Genomic DNA, 23,361 nt, shown 5'->3' with positions numbered 1-23,361 from the left:
AGAGTGGGAGGATTGTGAATGATGCTCTGTAAAAATGAGGAAGTGCTTTAATTGCCTGTTTTAATCGATCACTTCCTTGTCCCTCTGCCTGCCCTGCCCTGCCCTGCTAATGTTACTCTGCCTGTCTGGCCATGGAGTACAACGAGGATGGAGAACAGTGGTAGGAGGAGGAGGATAGAGAGAAGTGCATGGAAGACCAGTGGGAGAAATGGTACAGTAGGGCTAGACTTCTAGAGTTAAACCAGGGTTCTATTCATTAGGGCAAAACGTAACAACATTTTTGCGATGGGAAAACAAAAACAAGTGTTTTATTTTTGGACTTCTTCATGTGGTTCCATCCTAGTTTCAGTCTGTGTTTTCCGTTTGGTGCCTAATTAATGTCTCAGGCAGTTATAGACCTTTACCTGGGGGTAAAGATACTGTGCATAGTATCATCAGAGGGTTATTTTCGAAAAGGGTAACAACACAACCCAGGATGCCTTATTTGGGGGCTGCATCTCAGACACTGCATCTCAGTGTATTACCTGGTTATAATCCAAGCTGCATCACATCTGGATGTGATTAGGAGTCCATAGGGCGGCGCACAATTGGCCCAGCGTTGTCATTGACTTTCATAGTTAAGTATAAAAACATAAAACATTTACCCCTGGTAAGCAGAGGTGTGGAGTGAAACTCTGACTGGTGTAGTAATTGAAGAACCGCCTAAGCGGGACATGCAGCTGTCTTGTGTTTACCGGATTAGCAAACCAGCACCTTTGCCATAAGTCCAGACTGCTTGGCAGTAATGCACTATGCTAATATACATGAAGGTCATACTATCCTCTCTCTCTCTCTCTCTTTCTGTCTCTCTCTCTCTTTCTGTCTCTCTCTTTCTGTCTGTCTCTCTCTCTCTTTACAACAATTTTAATGTGTTCTAGGGTTTATTAGAGCATTTTGATATTGTCACAGATGGTAGTCCAGCTGGTAGTTCTGGTAGTCCACCTGGCATGTAGAGGTATAATCTGGCAGTACCTTACTCTGACTGCCATTCTAAAATGAAAGTATGACTAATCTGCAGACAGACACGCCTGTGTTTACCCTTTGATTGATGTGAGTGACGTGTTGTGTGTTGTCCCCTCTCATTGATGTGTCACACGATGTGTGTGTGTGTCAAGGCTGGAGGAGTTAGAAGACGAGGATCTCTCCCAGGCCACAGAGATCACTGACGAGGCTGGAGCAAGCCTCAACTACCACAACCTTAACTCACAAGATAAACTACATGTACACACACCAGACCTGGGTTCAAATACTATTTCAAGTTGTCAATTGGGCTGGGTTATATTGGTCCATTATGCCAGCTCAATCAAACACAGATCAAGTGTTTGCAATTATTTCAAATAATATTTGAACCCAGTTCTGGTACACGCAGCCTCAAGCTCCTCTGCTCCTGCTTCCCTCAACTAACTCCCCCCTGACCTCCATTCTACCACAATGCACTCTGTTTGACTTGACACTGCTGCGGTCTACTTTTCATAATATGAATATTCGTCATAGAGCGTTGAGATAAATGTTGCTCCCATGGTGTGATTTTATTTTGTGACTGAGAATGAGAGTAGCTGCAGCGATAAAGACAGAGCAAAGTCCGGAGTAGGCCAAAGTCACCTATCAGATGAATGAATGCAGGCGGGGATAGTCCTGATACACATGTAGTCCAGAGCTAAGTGGATCTAACATGTGACACGTCATTACAGCCTGGCCTTCAGCCTTTAGCCATGCAGAGATTCGACTACACTAGCTGCTAGGGAGAATTGTCATTTTAATATCAGTCAAATGGAGACTTCAGACCAGGCATTCGCTTAGGGAAAGGTTGTAGGAGTTTTAGGATGCCATTGATGTGGCCTCCATTAGGTTTGTGTACATCATAATATTGTGTGGTTAATGAAATGATTCAGTATTAACATTATCATTAGATTTGACATCAGTGTAAAGACAGTAAGGGTGTTACACACTGGTGTTGTATTCCTCACAGAACAAAACAATAGCCCGGCCCTGCCTGTGTTTGTTTTCAGGGAGGTTTATCCTGCTACAGTATGATTGGATTAGAATAACATTACAGTGAGTATGAGAGAGAAAGAGCCACAGACTCTGCTGATGTCATTGCCGAGCGCTGATTGGCTGGCTCTGTCTCTGCTCTCTCCCCCCCTCCCTCTGCTCTCCTCCTCACTGAATCATTCTCTCTCTCTCTGCTGCAACGCTGCTGCTGTCTGGATCTTCCCAGGACCATGTGATGTGGCCAGCCAGTAGCGAGGCGGGGAAGGCAGACGGGCGGGGGTGCAGGGAATTGCAGGCGGAGATGATCCCCTTGGAGCTGATCGATGCTGAGGAGGATATCCAAGAGGAACAGGAGCACTGGGGCCTGATCCATGGTTCCCAAGACGACCACAGGCTCAACCAGGAAGAGAGAAGGGCCATTGTTCTAACGCCTGTCAGACAGAAACAGCCTAATGTGATAGAATCCAAATCTGCGGAACATCGGGTCACTATGGATACGTACAGGCCCAAGAGACCAACCACCCTTGCACTGTTTCCACAGGTGCAGCCTCAGCCTCCCAGGATTCAGGTGGGGGCGGTTTATTTCTACCCTGTGAGGACACGGATCATCAGATCATCCATTTGGTTCAAATAATGTTGGATTAGATACAGAATAGGTTAAGATGTGTATCTAGGCAGTAGAGGGCAGATCATATTATGTCTGTTTGGACGATGAGATTTGACAGGATAGGATCTGTATTGGGGAGTTGTAGAAGCTGGTAGCTTACCGAGCACCAATATACAGTAGAGATTCTGCTAATTTTCTCCTCTGTGATTCCATATCATCTGTTTGGTTTAAATCATTCATGGGAGATCAGGTAGAATGGGATCTGTATCGAAGGCAGTTCCCAAGGCACCGATATACAGACCTGTCATGTAAATGTCTGCAGTATAACTTAATGTCCTTAAATGAAAAGGACGATCAGTTCTCATGCTTTCCTACCGTGTATTTGGATATCATAATGCTTGATCTCTTGTGGTTCTCAATCAAGGCCTTATTACAGTAGAGGGAACCTTCAATCATGTGATACTGAATGTGCTTTTTCTCCCTCCATTTGAGGAGCCAGGGTTTACCACTGTGAATGTAGCATTCGCTCCTGTCCTTGGTCTTTGCTGTCTGAAAATAGAACTGTCCTTCTGTGAGTCTGTCAGCTTCCCTGTCAGCTGAATGGCAACAGACAGGGAAGTAAGGGTGTGCTCACCAGTGATAACGATGGAAAAGGACAGGTCAGAGTCCATCAGTGTAGGTCCAAGGATAGGGCCGTTTACAATGGCAGTCCTATGTAGAATGGGTAAAGGAATGAGGATCAGCTTTCATCCCTTGCATCTTGTTGATCTGTTGAAGATCTTTGATCCTCAGAATACACCTCTTGCCAGAGTGCTATCCTGTAGGCTAGCTAGTATTTATCCTGACTAAACAGGGTTTGTTGACTCAGAGTGCACATTGAAGTTTGACTGTTTCATCTTTAACCTAGGCTATTAGTACAATTCTTGTCATGTGTGTCCAGTATGTAGCCTAAGAATGATATGAACTCACCCTTTCCAGCTATAATCAGTTATGACCATCTAAATAATCAGTTATAACCAGTTGAAACCAGTTATGATCAGTTATCACCAGTTGTTAAGATGGTAAAAAGAAAAAGTCCAGAAAATATATTTCACAAGAACATCCATGATGAGCACAATGTCTTTCTGAGTATGTGTTGAAATTCACAGAAGAGCAGGAAACAGCAGGATAAGGTAGTATGACCAGATGTAGGATAATAACCTGCTACAGCTCCAGTATTCACTGTCAGGGTTCCTTCCCATCAGATAGCCTAACATCACTTCCACATCTGGGGAGGATGGAGAGAGGCCCACTGTGTGTGTGTGTGGCAGAACTGGGTTCAAATAGCACTTGAAATCCTTAAAATACTTCAGCTGTGCTTGTTTACGCTTGCCTGGTTTAATGGACCAATAGCATATTCCCAAAACATCAAACGCCGCTCCTCTGGCACTCTGGGCAAGCTAAAGCAAATGATAAACATATTTCAAAGATTTCAAATAGTATTTGAGCCCATGGCAACATGGTCTATGAGGAAGATAGAGGGATGCCTGTGTGGATGCTGTTTCTCAGGCAGTGTAATCCCTAATTCTGTCCCTGTCGGTCTTGGTCACGTCTCTGTGTGTGGCACGGCCTGAACTCTGCTCCTGAGCCCTGCTGCTGCTGGTGAGTCGTGATCTCACCCTGTGTTGGGGTTGGAGAGGATTAGGCTTACCATGTTTTATGTCTCACTCCTACTCTGTCAGAGTGGTAGCCTGGTACAGACAGAGACACTTCGTTCATAAGGAGTTAATCTCAAGAACTGTGGAATAGACAGTGAAAGCTTGATTCAGCCTGCTCTGGTCCCAGATCTGTTTCTGTCCAGTCTTGCTACAGCAAACTTAGCAAGGCAGCACTTAGCCTGATCCCAGATCTGTTATCTGAATGTTGGCACTGCATATTTTCAGATCCCCCTCCAGATTAAGTGTCTATATGCCAGACCCAGTCAGGTTTATAATGTGTTCAAGTACATTGGAGGATTTAGCGTTTGTTTAGACTAGAGAGAGAGACTCCCAGCCATATGTCACCATGGCTGTTGCCGTCACTACGTGTCCCACCTGGTTACATCGGGCTGTTGTGATGGATGGGTTGAGGAGTGTGTGTGGGTGGGTGGGTGGGTGGGTGGGTGGGTGCGTGGGTGCGTGGGTGTCCAGCCAATGGAGCTCAAGACAGTTCAATTATCATTTCAGCCATCATAGTTGTTTATTTCAGATGTGCTTTCCATAAGCCAAAGCCACTTATCTGATCATGGATATTCGACATGGCACCTACAAAGACTGTATAGACTGCTGCTACCAGACTCTTATTATGCTAAATACTGCACAATTTAAACACTTGCCCACCCCACCCCCAATCCCCCCTTCCCTAAAACATGTGTAAATATTGGACTATAAATTGTGCCTTTCTGTTTTATGCTGATGCTAAAATATGTATTCTATTCTACTGAGACATTTACTTTATGTTCGTATTATTTCTTATTGATTTCGCATTGTCGAGAAGGAACCTGCAAATAAGCATTTTGTTGGACATTGTATACCACGCAGATCCTGTACATACGACTAATAAAACTTGAAACTATAGAGATTCCACTCTTAACTGTGCCAGGTGATGTGTTCAAGATGTCCAAAGACCTGTATCTCTGAGGAAATATGTCTAGGCTGAAGCGTGGGCTAACCTGGTTATGTCGGTGCCATGACTCAGATTACACAGTAGATATGGTTATCAGCTGCTGGGGTTGCTGTGGACAGGAGGAAGGAGGGTGAAGTCTTCCGGAGGTGATTTGTAAAGCTAGGCTCAAACGATGAGTAACCTTACCTTAGACCTGAAGACTTGTTAGCTACCAGAGGGCTAACACAGTAAGTATTGAGTTTGATACCCGGTGGATTTCATAAACTCCAAAATGACTCTCCTTCATTTCATAAATAGGACCATTTCTTCACGATGAACATTTCAACATCAAACTGTTCTATCAGCACACACACACCAAAGAAACACATACACACTCTCTCTTTCCTCCGGTTCTGGGGCAGGGTAACCATGGTAACCGTGCCAGTGCCCGGCAGCAGCAGCTGTATTACCACAGTGAGTCAGCACCATCACTATGAATGGTCTCTATGACAGACAGTGAGCTGTGTTAGTGTAGGAGCCTTGACTTCCTCCTCTTCACTGGCTCATTCCTGATTCCTCTTCCTGGCAGACGGATCTGATTGTGGTGGCGTGTGTGATGTCATTAGGGCTTGGTTAGTCTTGCGCAGAGCCATAAATTTAGATGGGTTTAGATTTAGGTGGATCTGGTTCTTCATTCGGCTGCAGGTAGCCTGGAACTGAGGCTAGGGCTGGGTATATGTGATTGGAAACTGGAGACAGTCATTGATTGTAGTACTGCTTGGCTAAAATAGCTGTGGTCTGGGCTGGGTGGGACTGGGCTGGGTGGGACTGGGCTGGCTGGGGCTGGGCTGGCTGGGGCTGGGTGGGACTGGGCTGGCTGGGGCTGGGTGGGGCTGGGCTGGCTGGGGCTTGGGGCTGGCTGGGGCTTGGAGGGGGCTGGCTGGGGCTGGGTGGGACTGGGGGCTGGGGCTGGGTGGGACTGGGGGGCTGGGGCTGGGTGGGACGGGGGGCTGGGTGGGACTGGGCTGGGTAGGACTGGGCTGGCTGGCTGGGGCTGGGTGGGACTGGGCTGGCTGGGGCTGGGTGGGACTGGGCTGGCTGGGGCTGGGTGGGACAGGGGGGGACGGGGGCTGGCTCTCTGGTAATAATACAAAACAAAACAACACTCAGGCTTTCTAACAGCTGCTCCTTTGTGTGTGTGTGTGTGTGTGTGTGTGTGTGTGTGTGTGTGTGTGTGTGTGTGTGTGTGTGTGTGTGTGTGTGTGTGTGTGTGTGTGTGTGTGTGGGTGCGCGCACATTCCCCTTGCTAACGTGCAATTTGTCAATAGCAGCTGGTGTGTGATGTCTAATATTAAAGAAGTCTCAAGGTATTGATCGCCTGAGGTAGAGTACCTTATGATAAGCTGCAGACCACACTATCTACCAAGAGAGTTCTCATCTGTATTATTCGTAGCCGTCTACAGTGGGGGGGAAAAGTATTTGATCCCCTGATGATTTTGTATGTTTGCCCACTGACAAAGAAATTATCAGTCTATAATTTTTATGGTAGGTTTATTTGAACAGTGAGAGACAGAATAACAAAAAAATATTGAGAAAAATGCATGTCAAAGATGTTATAAATTGATTTGCATTTTAATGAGGGAAATAAGTATTTGACCCCCTCTCAATCAGAAAGATTTCTGTCTCCCAGGTGTCTTTTACACAGGTAATGAGCTGAGATTAGGAGCACACTCTTAAAGGGAGTGCTCCTAACCGCAGCTTGTTACCTGTATAAAAGACACCTGTCCACAGAAGCAATCAATCAATCAGATTCCAAACTCTCCACCATGGCCAAGACCAAGGAGCTCTCCAAGGATGTCAGGGACAAGATTGTAGACCTACACAAGGCTGGAATGGGCTACAAGACCATCGCCAAGCAGCTTGGTGAGAAGGTGACAACATTTGGTGCGATTATTCGCAAATGGAAGAAACACAAAAGAACTGTCAATATCCCTTGGCCTGGGGCTCCATGCAAGATCTCACCTCGTGGAGTTGCAATGATCATGAGAACGGTGAGGAACAGCCCAGAACTACACGGGAGGATCTTGTCAATGATCTCAAGGCAGCTGGGACCATAGTCACCAAGAAAACAATTGGTAAGACACTACGCCGTGAAGGACTGAAATCCTGCAGCACCCGCAAGGTCCCCCTGCTCAAGAAAACTTATACATGCCCGTCAGAAGTTTGCCAATGAACATCTGAATGATTCAGAGGATAACTGGTGAAAGTGTTGTGGTCAGATGAGACCAAAATGGAGCTCTTTGGCATCAACTCAACTCGCCGTGTTTGGAGGAGGAGGAATGCTGCCTATGACCCCAAGAACACCATCTCCACCGTCAAACATGGAGGTGGAAACATTATGCTTTGGGGGTGTTTTTCTGCTAAGGGGACAGGACAACTTCAACGCATCATTTGACGGGGCCATGTACTGTCAAATCTTGGGTGAGAACCTCCTTCCCTCAGCCAGGGCATTGAAAATGGGTCGTGGATGGGTATTCCAGCATGACAATGACCCAAAACACACGGCCAAGGCAACAAAGGAGTGGCTCAAGAAGAAGCACATTAAGGTCCTGGAGTGGCCTAGCCAGTCTCCAGACCTTAATCCCATAGAAAATCTGTGGAGGTTGCTGAAGGTTCGAGTTGCCAAACGTCAGCCTCGAAACCTTAATGACGTGGAGAACATCTGCAAAGAGGAGTGGGACAAAATCCTTCCTGAGATGTGTGCAAACCTAGTGGCCAACTACAAGAAACGTCTGACCTCTGTGATTGCCAACAAGGGTTTTGCCACCAAGTACTACGTCATGTTTTGCAAAGGGGTCAAATACTTATTTCCCTCATTAAAATGCAAATCAATTTATAACATTTTTGACATGCGTTTTTCTGGATTTTTTTGTTGTTATTCTGTCTCTCACTGTTCATATAAACCTACCATTAAAATTATAGACTGATAATTTCTTTGTAAGTGGGCAAATGTACAAAATCAGCAGGGGATCAAATACTTTTTTCCCCCACTGTATTTCCCACCGCCGCTAAGACCGCTCTCAACCAACTCTATAAGGCCATAAGCAAAGTGGCCGGGGACTTTAATGCAGGCAAACTTAAATCAGTTTTACCGCATTTTACCACATTTTTACCAAATGTGCAACCAGGGGGGAAAAATCCTAGACCACCTTTACTCCACACACAGAGATGCATACAAAGCTCTCCCCTGCCCTCCATTCGGAAAATCTGACCACAATTCTATCCTCCTGATTCCTGCTTACAAGCAAAATCTTAAGCGGGAAGTACCAGTGACTCGCTCACTATGGAAGTGGTCAGATGACGCAGATGCTACGCTACAGAACTATTTTGCTAGCCTCTCTGGGCTAGGTGGGACGAAATCGTCCCACCTACGCAACAGCCAGTGTAATCCCGTGGCGCGATTTTCAAATACCTTAGAAATGCTATTACTTCAATTTCTCAAACATATGACTATTTTACACCATTTTAAAGACAAGACTCTCGTTAATCTAACCACACTGTCCGATTTCAAAAAGGCTTTACAACGAAAGGAAAACATTAGATTATGTCAGCAGAGTACCCAGCCAGAAATAATCAGACACCCATTTTTCAAGCTAGCATATAATGTCACAAAAACCCAGAAGACAGCTAAATGCAGCACTAACCTTTGATGATCTTCATCAGATGACACACCTAGGACATTATGTTATACAATACATGCATGTTTTGTTCAATCAAGTTCATATTTATATCAAAAACCAGCTTTTTACATTAGCATGTGACGTTCAGAACTAGCATGCCCCCCGCAAACCTCCGGTGAATTTACTAAATTACTCACGATAAACGTTCACAAAAAACATAACAATTATTTAAAGAATTATAGATACAGAACTCCTTTGTGCAATCGAGGTGTCCGATTTTAAAATAGCTTTTCGGTGAAAGCACATTTTGCAATATTCTGAGTACATAGCCCAGCCATCACGGCTAGCTATTTAGACACCCACCAAGTTTAGCCCTGACCAAACTCCGATTTACTATTACAAAAGTTTGATTACCTTTGGTGGTCTTCGTCAGAATGCACTCCCAGGACTGCTACTTCAATAACAAATGTTGGTTTGGTCCAAAATAATCCATCGTTATATCCAAATAGCGGCGTTTTGTTTGTGTTCAAGACACTATCCGAAGTGTAAATAAGGGTCACGCACACGACGCATTTCGTGACCAAAAAATTCTAAATATTCCATTACCGTACTTCGAAGCATGTCAACCGCTGTTTAAAATCAATATTTATGCCATTTTTCTCGTAAAAAAGCAATAATATTCCGACCGGGAATCTGCGTTTAGGTAAACAGACGAAAGAAAACAAGGCATGGGGTCGACGCGGGCACGCGCCTGAGTCTCACAGTACTGTAACCAGCCACTACCCAAACGCGCTACTTTTTTTCAGCCAGAGCCTTCAAAGCCACGATTCAGCTTTTTGCCGCCTTCTGAGAGCCCATGGGAGCCGTAGGAAGTGTCACGTAACAGCAGAGATCCTCTGTAATGGATAGAGATAATCAAGAAGGGCAAGAAATTGTCAGACAGGCCACTTCCTGCATGGAATCTTCTCAGGTTTTGGCCTGCCATATGAGTTCTGTTATACTCACAGACACCATTCAAACAGTTTTAGAAACTTTCGGGTGTTCTCTATCCAAAGCCAATAATTATATGCATATTCTAGTTACTGGGCAGGAGTAGTAACCAGATTAAATCGGGTACGTTTTTTATCCAGCCGTGTCAATACTGCCCCCTAGCCCTAACAGGCTAGCACAGACTGGAATATGTCCCGGGATTCATCCAATGGCATTGAGGAAAACACCACCTCAGTCATCGGCTTCATCAATAAGTGCATCGATGACGTCGTCCCCACAGTGACTGTACATACATATCCCAACCAGAAGCCATGGATTACAGGCAACATCCGCATCGAGCTGATGCTTTGAAGGAGCGGGAGACTAATCCGGATGCTTATAAGAAATCCCGCTATGCCCTCAGTCGAACCATCAAACAAGCAAAGCATCAATACAGGATTAAGATTGAATCCTACTACACCGGCTCTGACGCTCGTCGGATGTGGCAGGGCTTGAAAACTATTACGGACTACAAAGGGAAACCCAGACGAGCTGCCCAGTGACGCAAGCCTACCAGACAAGATAAATGCCTTTTATGCTCACTTCGAGGCAAGCAACACTGAAGCATGAACGAGAGCGCCAGCTGTTCTGGATGACTGTGTGATAATGCTCTCGGTAGCCGATGTGAACAAAACCTTTAAACAGGTCAACTTTCACGAAGCTGCTGGGCCAGACGGATTACCAGGACGTGTACTCAAAGCATGCGCGGACCATCTGTCCAGTGCCTTCACTGACATTTTCAACCTCTCCCTGACCGAGTCTAATACCTACATGTTTCAAGCAGACCACCATAGTCCCTGTGCCCAACGAAGCGAAGGTAACCTGCCTAAATGATTACCGCCCCGTGGCACTCGCGTCGGTAGCCATGAAGTGCTTTCAAAGGCTGGTCATGACTCACATCAACAGCATCCTCCCGGACACCCTAGACCCACTCCAATTCGCATACCGCCCCATCTGATCCACAGATGACGCAATCTCAATCGCACTCCACACCACCCTTTCTCATTTGTGAGAATGCTGTTCATCGACTACAGCTCAGCGTTCAACACCATAGTGCCCACGAAGCTCATCACTAAACTAAGGACTCTGGGACTAAACACCTCCCTCTGCAACTGGATCCTGGACTTCCTGACGGGCCGCCCCCAGGTGGTAACAGTAGGCAACAACACGTCTACCACGCTGATCCTTAACACTGGGGCCCCTCAGGGGTGTGTACTTAGTCCCCTCCTGTATTCCCTGTTCTGTTGGTTAAGGGCTTGTAAGTAAGAATTTCACGGTAAAGTCTGCACTTGTTATATTCGGCGCATGTGGCAAATAAAGTTTGATTTGATGTAATATTTATCAAATTAAAATGTATCTCTCTCGCTCCCCCTTCTTTCTCTCTCTCTCTCTCTCTCTCTCCCCCTTCTCTCTCTCTCTCACTCTCCCCTTCTCTCTCTCTCTCTCTCTCTCTCTCTCTTTCTCCCCCTTCTCTCTCTCTCTCTCTCACTCCCCCCTTCTCTCTCTCTCTCGCTCCCCCCTTCTCTCTCTCTCTCTCTCTTTCCCTCCCTCTCTCTCTCTCTCTCTCGCTCCCCCCTTCTCTCTCTCGCTCGCTCCCCCCTTCTCTCTCTCTCTCTCTCTCTCTCTCCCCCTTCTCTCTCTCTCTCCCCCTTCTCTCTCCCTCTCCCCCTTCTCTCTCTCTCTGTCTGTAATATCATTGTAGGACAAGGACACTATTAACAACAATTCGTTTGGAAAGAAGGACACGTGGAAGGAGAATGTATCAAACTCAAACTCCTCCTCCCCCCACATAACAGGTGAGAATGGGATATCCACTGGTTTAAACCATAAACGTACCGGTAGACAGTACCTGTTTTTAGAATAATACCAACATAAACTTTAAACAAAGCAACAACCTTTGATGTTGCAGAAGTGAAAATTAATACTTTTTGATGACATTTGTCTAGACATGTTTTATTTCATGTCAATGAGCACAGAGTAATTGCACATATTGTAGCCAATGCGACAGTATTTCATCACACTCTAATCCGCTCATTCCTTTATAAAATGACTGGGCCTAGACTACGACTTGAACACTCATCCCAGTCATAATCCTTAAAATGCGCAAGAAATAGAACATGTAAGCCCAGCGGCTTCTCAATATTCTCATATTTCTGTATGACAGAACATGTTGGTTCCGAAACCCACCAATGGCTCTCATTATGAAACTCTATACAGTATGCAGAATCAAATCAAATGTATTTATACAGCCCTTCTTACATCAACTGACATCTCAAAGTGCTGTACAGAAACCCAGCCTAAAACCCCAAACAGCAAGCAATGCAGATGTAGAAGCACGGTGGCTTATTATTATTATGGATCTTATTATTATTGTAGCCCTTAATAATCCTTCACTGTAAAGTTTGGTGACTAATGAATAATCTTTTGTTTGTGTTGTTGTTGTGTGCCTCGTTTGTGTCATAGGGGATCCCACTAATGAGCAGGTGAATGACGAGGCTGTCCAGCAGCACAACGCTGACGGCTCTGTGGCCAAACCACCACCAAACAGAGGGACAGAGCAGGCAGTCAAGGCACACAGCAAGGACTACTCCACGTTCATCTCACACGGAGTTACAGAAACACGGGGCCGACAGCGAGACGCCAAACAGCGGAATAAGAAGCCCTCGGCTGCTCCACACAACCAGGTTACAGCAGCAAAACCCAAAGCAGGCAGCATGAGAGACACGGCTGTGGAGGGAGACAGGAATAGGAATGGTAGCAGGAGGCGAGGAGGAGGACCGGGGCGAGGTCAGGTTCGGGGGTGCTGCCAGGAAGAGGAGCGCCAGCCAGAGGCCACCGAGGAGATCTACCTGACCCCGGTACACCAGAAGAACCCTGACACTGACCGTGACACTGACCGTGACCTTCCCTTCCTGTCTCAGAGTAGTGAGGGCAATCGCATGTCCATCAGCTCCGATGCAGAGGGACCCCCAGCATACCAAAACACCACCCTCCCTGACCGAACAAACCCCTCCATCAGCGAGGAGGACGAGGTCTACCTGCACCCCTCTGCACCTCCTCCACGCTCCTCCTCCTCGTGCCTTAGGCCATCCGTCAGTGAGGGAGGGGACCGGGACAGGGGGATGTGGGACAGGGGCTCTAAGTCTAGATGTAAGGGGGGGTCGGGGGCTCTGCGGACCGCACACACTCAGAGCTCCGAGGCTGATGGCCTGTCTTATGACTCTGTCAAGTACACCCTAGTGGTGGACGAGCACGCCCAGCTAGAACTGGTGAGCTTGAAGCAGTGCTACCATAGCTACAGTGAGGATAGCGACACAGAGACAGTGTATGAGTCAGCCAACGAGGAGGAGGACTATGAGGTGGATCGCAGCGAGCTGAAAAGAGAAAGGAGAAAGTCATCACGCCTGTCCAGGGCTTCTTCATCCTCTGAGGCAGGGGTTGGTGGGCGACCTCGAACACGCAAGTTCCTCAATGTGTTTGTGGAAGGACGTTTACACACCTCTGGTGAGTTCTGTGACTGGCTGCTGCCATCCTTTTTTAACATTTTATTTTTAAACCTTTATTGAACCAGGAAGTCTCTTGGGATGAATTATGTTTTTTCGAGCTAGACCTGGCTCAAGGATATGCTGTTTCTCAGTTGTATTGCAATGTCATTGAAACCATATTTGTGAAGGAGATTACCACTTACTACACAGGAACTACAAAGGTTAAAGAATGACCAGATTAAACATGATTCAAAGACCAAAGTCTCTCCTGTATCAGGATTTTTGGACACTATTATATGTGAGAGTGCCCTAAAGCTCCTCTCCTGCCTTGTGTCCTCCAGGTGCAGAGTCCTTTGGCCTGTTCTCCTGTGTGTTAGATGGGGTAGAGCAGGAGCAGAGCCACAGAGCTGTGTTCAGGTGAGACATTGTTTGGGGTTACTCTGTATAATAACCTTCATGAATAAGCCATTATACAGTGCATTCGGGAAAGTATTAAGACCCCTTGACTTTTTCCACATTTTGTTCAAACTTTGCTTTCATCAAAGAATCCTCCATGTGCAGTAATTACATCCTTCCAGACCTTTGGCATTCTAGTTGTCAATTTGTTGTGGTAATCGGAAGCACCTCCCACAAGTTGGATTGGCTTGATGGGCACTTCTTACGTACCATACGGTCAAGCTGCTCCCACAACAGCTCAATAGGGTTGAGATCCGGTGACTGTGCTGGTCACTCCATTACAGACAGAATACCAGCTGACTGCTTCTTCCCTGAAGCTGTGCTTTGAGTCATTGTCCTGTTGTAGGAGGAAATTGTCTCCAATTAAGCTCTGTCCACAGGGTATGGCATGGCGTTGCAAAATGGAGTGATAGCCTTCCTTCTTCAAGATCCCTTTTCCCCTGTACAAATCTCCCACTTTACCACCACCAAAGCACCCCTAGACCATCACATTGCCTCCACCACCATGCTGACAGATGGCGTCAAGCACTCCTCCAACATGCGTCTCACGAATGTTCTTTGTGATCCAAACGCCTCAAACTTAGATTCGTCTGTCCATAACACTTTTTTACAATCTTCCACTGTCCAGTGTCTGTGTTCTTTTGCCCCTCTTAATCTTTTATTTTTATTGGCCAGTCTGAGATATGGCTTTTTCTTTGCAACTCTGCCTAGAAGGCCAACATCCCGGAGTCGCCTCTTCACTGTTGACGTTGAGACTGGTGTTTTGCAGGTACTATTTAATGAAGCTGCCAGTTGAGGACTTGTGAGGCGTCTGTTTCTCAAACTAGACACTCTAATGTACTTGTCCTCTTGCTCAGTTGTGAACCAGGGCCTCCCACTTCTCTTTCTATTCTGGTTAGAGCCAGTTTGCTCTGTTCTGTGAAGGGAGTAGTACACAGCGTTGTACGAGATATTCAGTTTCTTGGCAATTTCTCGCATGGAATAGCCTTCATTTCTCAGAACAAGAATAGACTGATGAGTTTCAGAAGAAAGTTCTTTGTGTCTGGCCATTTTGAGTCTGTAATCAAACCCACAAATGCTGATGCTCCAGATACTCAACTAGTCTAAAGAAGGCCAGTTTTATTGCTTCTTTAATCAGGACAACAGTTTTCAGCTGTGCTAACATAATTGCAAAAGGGTTTTATAATGATCAATTAGCCTTTTCAAATGATAAACTTTGATTAGCTAACACAACGTGCCATTGGAACACAGGAGGGATGGTTGCTGATTATGGCCTCTGTATGCGTGTGTAGATATTCCATAAAAATATCAGCCATTTCCAGCTACAATAGTAATTTACAACATTAACAATGTCTACACTGTATTTCAGTTTGATTTTATTTTAATGGACAAATTGTTTTGCTTTTCTTTCAAGAACAAGGACATTTCTAAGTGACCCCAAACTTTTGAACGGTAGTGTAAGTATTCAGACCCTTTACTCAGTACTTTGTTGCAGCACCTTTGGCAGTGATTACAGCCTTGAGTATTGTGCTACAAGCTTGGCACAACTGTATTTGGGGAGTTTCTCCCATTCTTCTCTGCAGATCCTCTCAAGCTATTTTCAGGTCTCTCCAAAGATGTTTGATCAGGTTCAAGTCCGGGCTCTGGCTGGGCCACTCAAGGACAATCAGAGACTTGTCCCGAAGCCACTCCTGCGTTGTCTTGGCTGTGTGCTTAGGGTCGTTGTCCTGTTGGAAGGTGAACCTTCACCCCAGTCTGAGGTTCTGAGCGCTCTAGAGCAGGTTTTCATCAAGGATCTCTCTGTACTTTGCGCCATTCATCTCTCCCTCGATCCTGACTAGTCTCCCAGTCCCTGCCACTGAAAAACATCCCCACAGCATGATGCTGCCACCACCGTGCTTCACCGTAGGGATGGTGCCAGGTTTCTTCTCGATGTGATGCTTGGTATTCAGGCCAATAAGTTCAATCTTGGTTTCATCAGTCCAGAGAATCTTCTTTCTCATGGTCTGAGAGACCTTTAGGTGCCTTTTGGCAAACTCCCAGCGAGCTGTCAATTGCCTTTTACTGAGGAGTGACTTCCATCTGGCCACTCTACCATAAAGGCCTGATTGGTGGAGTGCTCCAGAGATGGTTGTCCTTCTGGAAGGTTCTCCCATCTCCACAAAGGAACCATCGGGTTCTTGGTCACTTCCATGACCAAGGCCCTTCTCCCCCGATTGCTCAGTTTGGCCGGGCGGCCAGCTCTAGGAAAAGTCTTGGGGGTTCCAAACTTCTTCCATTTAAGAACGATGGAGGCCACTGTGTTCTTGGGGACCTTCAATGCTGCAGAAATTTGTGCCTTGACACAATCCAGTCACAGAGCTCTACGGACAATTCCTTCGACCTCATGGCTTGGTTTTTGCTCTGACATGCACTGTCAACTGTGGGACCTTATATAGACAGGTGTGTGCCTTTCCAAATCATGTCCAATCATTTTCATTTACCACATGTGGACTCCAAGTTGTAGAACAGGATGATCAATGGAAACAGGATGCACCTGAGCTCAATATCGAGTCTCAAGGCAAAGGGTCTGAATACTTACGCAAATAAAGTATTTTTAATTTTATTTTTAGAAACCTGTTTTTGCTTTGGCATTATGGGGTATTGTGTGTAGATTGATGAGGAACATGTTTTCTTTAATCCATTTTAAAATAAGGTTGTAACGTAACAAAATGTGGAAAAAAAGGAAGGGTCTGAATACTTTCCGAATGCTCTGTACATGGGTTCTACATGTATATGAATACATAAAGCAATCTGACACAGGGTCCTCCTTCAGGCGCTGACAAATGCATTAAAGATTCATTACATGGATAAACATCAAACACAACATCATAATGGTCTCACATTTAGTTAGTGTCCTCATGTAATCACCACCTCATAATTCCATACTCGCGGTGTTTCATTTGCATCCACTGTGGAGTGGTTTTCCTTCCCACTGTGCTCCTGCTTGATCTTTGGGTCTAGGTTGGGTTACTGTAAAGCACTTTGTGACAACTGGTAAAAACGACTTTCTAAATACATTTGATTGATTAATTGATTAACCATGCTGTCTGTGTGATTGACAGGTTCGTCCCTCGCCATGACGATGAGCTGGAGCTCGAGGTGGATGACCCCCTGCTGATGGAGGCTCAGGCTGATGACCTGTGGTGTAAGGCCTACAACATGAGGACTGGGGCCAGCGGCATCTTCCCTGCCTACTACGCTGCCAAGGTCACACAGGAACGCAACAAAGGTATCAAATATGGTTTATTTAATCCATTACATTGTTTATTACTGTTTATTTAATCATTACATACTTTATTATTGTTTATTTAATCCATTACATTGTTTATTATTGTTTATTTAATCATTACATTGTTTATTATTGTTTATTTAATCATTACATTGTTTATTATTGTTTATTTAATCCATTACACTGTTTATTATTGTTTATTTAATCCATTACACTGTTTATTATTGTTTATTTAATCCATTATACTGTTTATTATTGTTTATTTAATCCATTACACTGTTTATTATTGTTTATTTAATCCATTACACTGTTTATTATTGTTTATTTAATCTATTACACTGTTTATTATTGTTTATTTAATCCATTAGACTGTTTATTGTTTATTTAATCCATTACACTGTTTATTATTGTTTATTTAATCCATTACACTGTTTATTATTGTTTATTTAATCCATTACATAGTTTATTATTGTTTATTTAATCCATTACATAGTTTATTATTGTTTATTTAATCCATTACACTGTTTATTGTTTATTTAATCCATTACACTGTTTATTGTTTATTTAATCCATGACATTGTTTATTATTGTTTATTTAATCCATTACACTGTTTATTATTGTTTATTTAATCCATTATACTGTTTATTATTGTTTATTTAATCCACTACACTGTTTATTATTGTTTATTTAATCCATTATACTGTTTATTATTGTTTATTTAATCCATTATACTGTTTATTATTGTTTATTTAATCCATTACACTGTTTATTATTGTTTATTTAATCCATTACACTGTTTGTTTATTTAATCCATTACATAGTTTATTATTGTTTATTTAATCCATTACATAGTTTATTATTGTTTATTTAATCCATTACACTGTTTATTGTTTATTTAATCCATTACATAGTTTATTATTGTTTATTTAATCCATTACATAGTTTATTGTTTATTTAATCCATTACACTGTTTATTGTTTATTTAATCCATTACATTGTTTATTATTGTTTATTTAATCCATTACACTGTTTATTATTGTTTATTTAATCCATTATACGGGCTTTGAACATAGCAAAGGTAATGCCATCGATACACTTTCGGCATCAATGTTTGGTTATAGGATCAATAAGGGCATTCTAAGAAATGCCTGAAATGAATTAGCCTGAGTACCAGTCTGTTCATGCTCTCTTGCCAAATCCTTGCCACTCACTGTCATGCCAAACATGTTCGCCAGGAGTTGGCGTTTTGGCCAGAGAGCACGAACAGGATAGGACCTTTAAATAGCATTACTTGGCTTTGAATGAACCTCTACTGTATACTGTGCTGATGAAATGAAGTCTGTGTGGACCAGCATTGAATGTTATTGAACTTTGTCTTTGCCCTTGTCTTACCCAAATAATTCAGCTTTTCACTGCTATTAAAACCACTATGTAATGCTCCTAACTGTAAATCAAACCGTTCTCTCCTCTTATATCAATTAGATGACAAAGATGACTGGGTTGACAGATTCCGTGTAAAGTTCCTAGGCTCTGTTAACGTACCGTACCACAAAGGCAACGATGTGCTTTGTGCTGCTATGCAAAAGGTAGAGTATTAGCCCCCCTAGTGGTGGGCTGGAGTTTCTAATCTAGACCCTCCTTTCACAATCCTTATTTGGAATAATACAGAAGGAATGTGATCTGGAAGCTAAGTGTACTTACAGCCAAGTAAACACTGTATTTGAATCTGACTGTGTTGTTCCTGTTTCCGTCAACAGATTGCTACTAACCGGCGGATGACCATGCAGCCTCCCTCTACATGTGTTCTGGAGATCAACCTGAAGGGGGTGAAGATCATTGTGCAAGATGAATGCAGGACCTCGGAAAGAGTATGTCTTCTCTTATACCCTATAATGCCCTTATTCTAAGACTGCTAACACCAATATGTGTTCACAATGCTTCACTGTTATTAGTTTATGCATCAGTGTTCAAGACCCATGTTTCATTTGGATTAGATAGATACAATTTCTTATTTACATTTTTTTTTTAACCTTTATTTAACTAGGCAAGTGAGTTAAGAACAAATTCTTATTTACATTGACGCAGTGGCGGTTCTAGGCCATTTCAACGGGTGGTGCCAAGCTGGGGCTAGTTGTACTGTTAGAGTGGCCAGTTACATTAGACGTTATTGTTGTCATATCGTTTTCTTCACTGCATTGCAGGCATTAGCAGGCAAAAGACCATGTTCATAATCATCATCGTTGCCACTGTCTAATAACGGATGTAAAAAAGAACGATAGCAAAAATTAGTTATGTAAAAATTATTTCATACTCCACATTTAGGGGGGCCACAAGGGGGTCCAAAATTGTTTCCCCCCCCTAAATGTGCCCCCCCCGGCCTAGGAACAGTGGATTAACTGCCTTGTTCAGGGGCAGAACGACAGATTTTTACCTTGTCAGCTCGGGGATTTGATCTTGCAACCTTTCGGTTACTGGCCCAATGCTCTAACCACTAGGCTTAGCTGCCACCCCTACATGTTGTGTTATGGAATTTTGTAGTCAGACCATAGTTAATCAATCCCACGAGTCATACATACATTAGTCATATTTCAAAATACAATTCTGGATTGTTTCTGTAGCTGTGCAAGCTTCGGTGTGACTAGACCTTTTCAAAACAGTCTTTAGTGGAAGCAGCAGTCTGTTAGCAGGGTGGACACTGTCAGTCTGTTTGCATGGTGGAGACTTCCAGTCTGTTAGCAGGGTGGAGACTTCCAGTCTGTTAGCAGGGTGGACACTGCCAGCCTTTAGTGCAAGCAGCAGTATGTTAGCAGGGTGGACACTGCCAGTCTGTTAGCAGGGTGGACACTGCCAGTCTTTAGTGGAAGCAGCAGTCTGTTAGCAGGGTGGACACTGCCAATCTTTAGTGGAAGCAGCAGTCTGTTAGCAGGGTGGACACTGCCAATCTATAGTGGAAGCAGCAGTATATTAGCAGGGTGGACACTGCCAATCTTTAGTGGAAGCAGCAGTATGTTAGCAGGGTGGACACTGCCAATCTTTAGTGGAAGCAGCAGTATGTTAGCAGGGTGGACACTAACAGTCTGTTAGCAGGGTGGACACTGACAGTCTTTAGTGGAAGCAGCAGTCTGTTAGCAGGGTGGACACTGCCAATCTTTAGTGGAAGCAGCAGTCCATTAGCAGGGTGGACACTGCCCTCGTGAGGATGTTTGGGATACTGTGGTAGCCAGTGACATAACCACACTCTTGCATAATGACCACTCAGTTTTAAGACTTTTTAATCCTCCTCACTTGTGGTGCACCGGCAGTGTGCCCTTTTGGACTGGCTTACTGTATGAACAAGCTCTCAGACACAGACCATAGAGTCTCAGCCTAATATTAGGTTATGTTTTTACTGGTGTGGCCTGCGTGTCAGTCTGTTTCTGATGATTGAATTGCCATGCCAAACATGAGCAGAAACAGATGGTCTTCCATGCTAATATGATGCATTCACTCAGGCCCATAGCCACTGTACCCATAAAAATAGAATGGGTAGGCTACATTCTATGAGTACTTGTTCTAATTCTAGAACTGTACTGTCTCTGACATCACTCGCTAGTGCAGGAAGTCACCGTGACTGTCTCTAATCTCTATGTATATTTTCACAGGGGGATAAGTGCTTTCACTTTTTTCAGCTTAAGAACATCTCCTTTTGTGGCTGTCACCCAAAACATAACAAGTGAGTAAATTAACTATCATGACATACTAAACTAAGAAAGTAATTCAACTTAAAGCTTTTACGAATACTGTATAAAAGCAGAATCATTGCATAAAGAAATATGGGTGTTTAAAAAGCTGTAACTCAAGGATACAAAGACTAGCATTTGAGAGTTGCTTCTCAACTCTAGACACTGTATCTGGAGCATATTGCATCATGTCTCTCCCATTGCTCTCTCCCATCCAGGTATTTTGGATTCATCACTAAACATCCTGATCATCAGCGGTTTGCTTGTCATGTCTTCATGTCAAATGACTCCATGATGCCACTAGCTGAGTCTGTTGGGTAATCTCTCATCCTTTCTCTCTGCCTCCCCTTCTTACTATCCACATATGCTAATGAACATGTACATCACACTGTTTATATAACACATTTTTCTATTAACAAATTACTACTGACTATTTGTACCTAACTCCTCTTTTGTTGTTCCTGTACATATAGGAAAGCCTTCCAACTGTACTACAAGGAAACTGTGGGCTACTCCTGCCCAACAGAGGACATCTTCATTGAATAGCGTTCTCTCAATAGTATATTTCTCCAATATTGTGTCATGATGAAACAACTTGCATGGTGGATTTTAAACTGCATTGAATGGTAACGCTTTGGCCGCCTCCTAAAATAAATCTTTACAATATGCCAGTAAATAACCATTTAGTAATACTGATCTGCAACACAATCTACTTGGTGCAGCTTTCTACTCACTGCCATGTTTCTACAGCACAAACATGTCTACAGAAATACCCAAACTAAAGCATTACCAGTCCCATCCAAAAGAGCCTACATGTATCTTCCTCACAAAGGTTATTGGCCAAAAGTACAGTACTGTTAACTGTAAAGTGTGCAGCCAAATGTGAGGACGGGTACTACAGTACAGTACAGTACAGAGAAACAACAAGTAGTTACAGATCACACTCAATATCAAGATAGAATATGTTTATGTGGCTTTATGAGCTATTCCAAATGATATGAGATCACTATCAAGTCACTTGGAAACCTCGTCTCTGTACGGAGGAAGACAGTGGCAGTGATTTCAATCTGTCTACGTGTCCCTGGACTGTTTTTAGTGTCACACTGTTTTGATTTCAGATTCAGTTAGTATGTATGTTGGAAAGTTTATTTATGGATTAATGGTCCATCACATCATAACAGGCTTTAAATGAAATGCAGTCCGTCAGTGCATTCTCACCAATTAATTATGTGAAAATGAACTCTGACTAGGGCTTGTCATCTATCTGCCAATACCAAAAAGGTGAATTAACTCTTATTTTTTTACTGTATTGAAAGGAATGTAATTTCAATTAAGAAATATAAAATAGTAGTCTCTTATTGAAGAATCAATGTTTATTGGTGGGTAAGCAGGTATAAGTTAAGGATGGTAGCCTAATAACATTGTTTCCTACCTAATTCAATCACGCTCTATCACATTCTATGTTTGGAATTCTATCCTGGTGACCCTCGAAAATGACAATCTACAGACAAAAAAGCCCTACGTATTAATACTTACTCCTACTGTAACTTGGAAACAATATGTTTGGCCAAAATTGTAAGGTGTTATTACTGTATAAGGAAAATATTTCAATAGGTGTGATCTTGGCATCACTGTGGTCCACTTTAAAAGTCATCCAGAAGGTACGTGTTCTAAAATCAAAACCACAAGTAGTGCCTATTTTCTAATTATTGTGATTACTGTTTACAGTATGTATTTCCTTTTTATTTGAGATGGTTCTCCTGGCACTGTGGGACAGATGTATTACCTGTACAATAGAAATATGCTGTTTGTAAATGAAATGTCCAACAGTAGGTTTGATCAAACCCAGTGTGTATTGCATGATATCAATGTCAAACATAACAATGTAGAGAAAGACACAGGAGGTCAATTCTTGTCATTAAATCTGAAGGTGTTTACATCCTCTTTGAACTTCTCTGAAACTCAGTTGGGGTCTCAACTTACTGTTGAGAGGTAGAATAGTAGAATACACAAGGTGCCGTTTTTACATGTGGTTGTTCATCAGCAGTTTTCCTCTTGTTATTTCAGTCAGTGGCAAGTCAATCAATTAGCCCAAAAGCTAAAATTTTTTTGGATTGGTAAATAATAATCTAGCGACCAGCTATCTAAACTTGTAGTAATCATGGTCGAATTACCGACCGGGGTGCCCCATTGATTTTCTTAGTCACTGTCACTCGGATATCATATTAAAAACTGCAAACATTTCTCTCCGCCCCATGGAAAAATGAGTAGAATTGCATGAAATTGCAAAATCTTCTCTCCGCCCCAGGGCAAAAAGTGTATATTTACAGCAAACTTGATTTAAAACTGCTAAATGTTCTCTACGCCCCATGGAAAAATAGGTAGGAATGCAGGAATATAGCTCAAACTTTTGTGTATTGTAATACTGTACAGTATCAATGAATAATGCCAAATCACAGA

At 43.5% G+C, this 23,361-nt stretch overlaps 1 protein-coding gene across 1 annotated transcript; it reads left to right on the top strand.

Annotated features, from left to right (window-relative positions):
- Positions 1-2,204: 2,204 nt before the first annotated feature.
- LOC106561607 (C-Jun-amino-terminal kinase-interacting protein 1) lies at positions 2,205-22,838 on the top strand. Its single transcript, XM_014125726.2, has 10 exons — positions 2,205-2,599; positions 11,672-11,765; positions 12,433-13,473; positions 13,796-13,871; positions 17,015-17,181; positions 18,665-18,768; positions 18,940-19,050; positions 20,824-20,894; positions 21,120-21,218; positions 21,375-22,838. Exons 1-10 carry the CDS (start codon positions 2,267-2,269, stop codon positions 21,445-21,447), a joined length of 2,169 nt encoding a protein of 722 aa, XP_013981201.1. The 5' UTR covers positions 2,205-2,266; the 3' UTR covers positions 21,448-22,838.
- Positions 22,839-23,361: the final 523 nt, after the last annotated feature.

The sequence above is a fragment of the Salmo salar genome, chromosome ssa10 (genome assembly GCF_905237065.1).
Source record: "Salmo salar chromosome ssa10, Ssal_v3.1, whole genome shotgun sequence".
NCBI lineage: Eukaryota > Metazoa > Chordata > Actinopteri > Salmoniformes > Salmonidae > Salmo > Salmo salar.
Note: the sequence above shows the minus strand (reverse complement) of the source record. Positions and strands in the feature narration are given on the sequence as shown.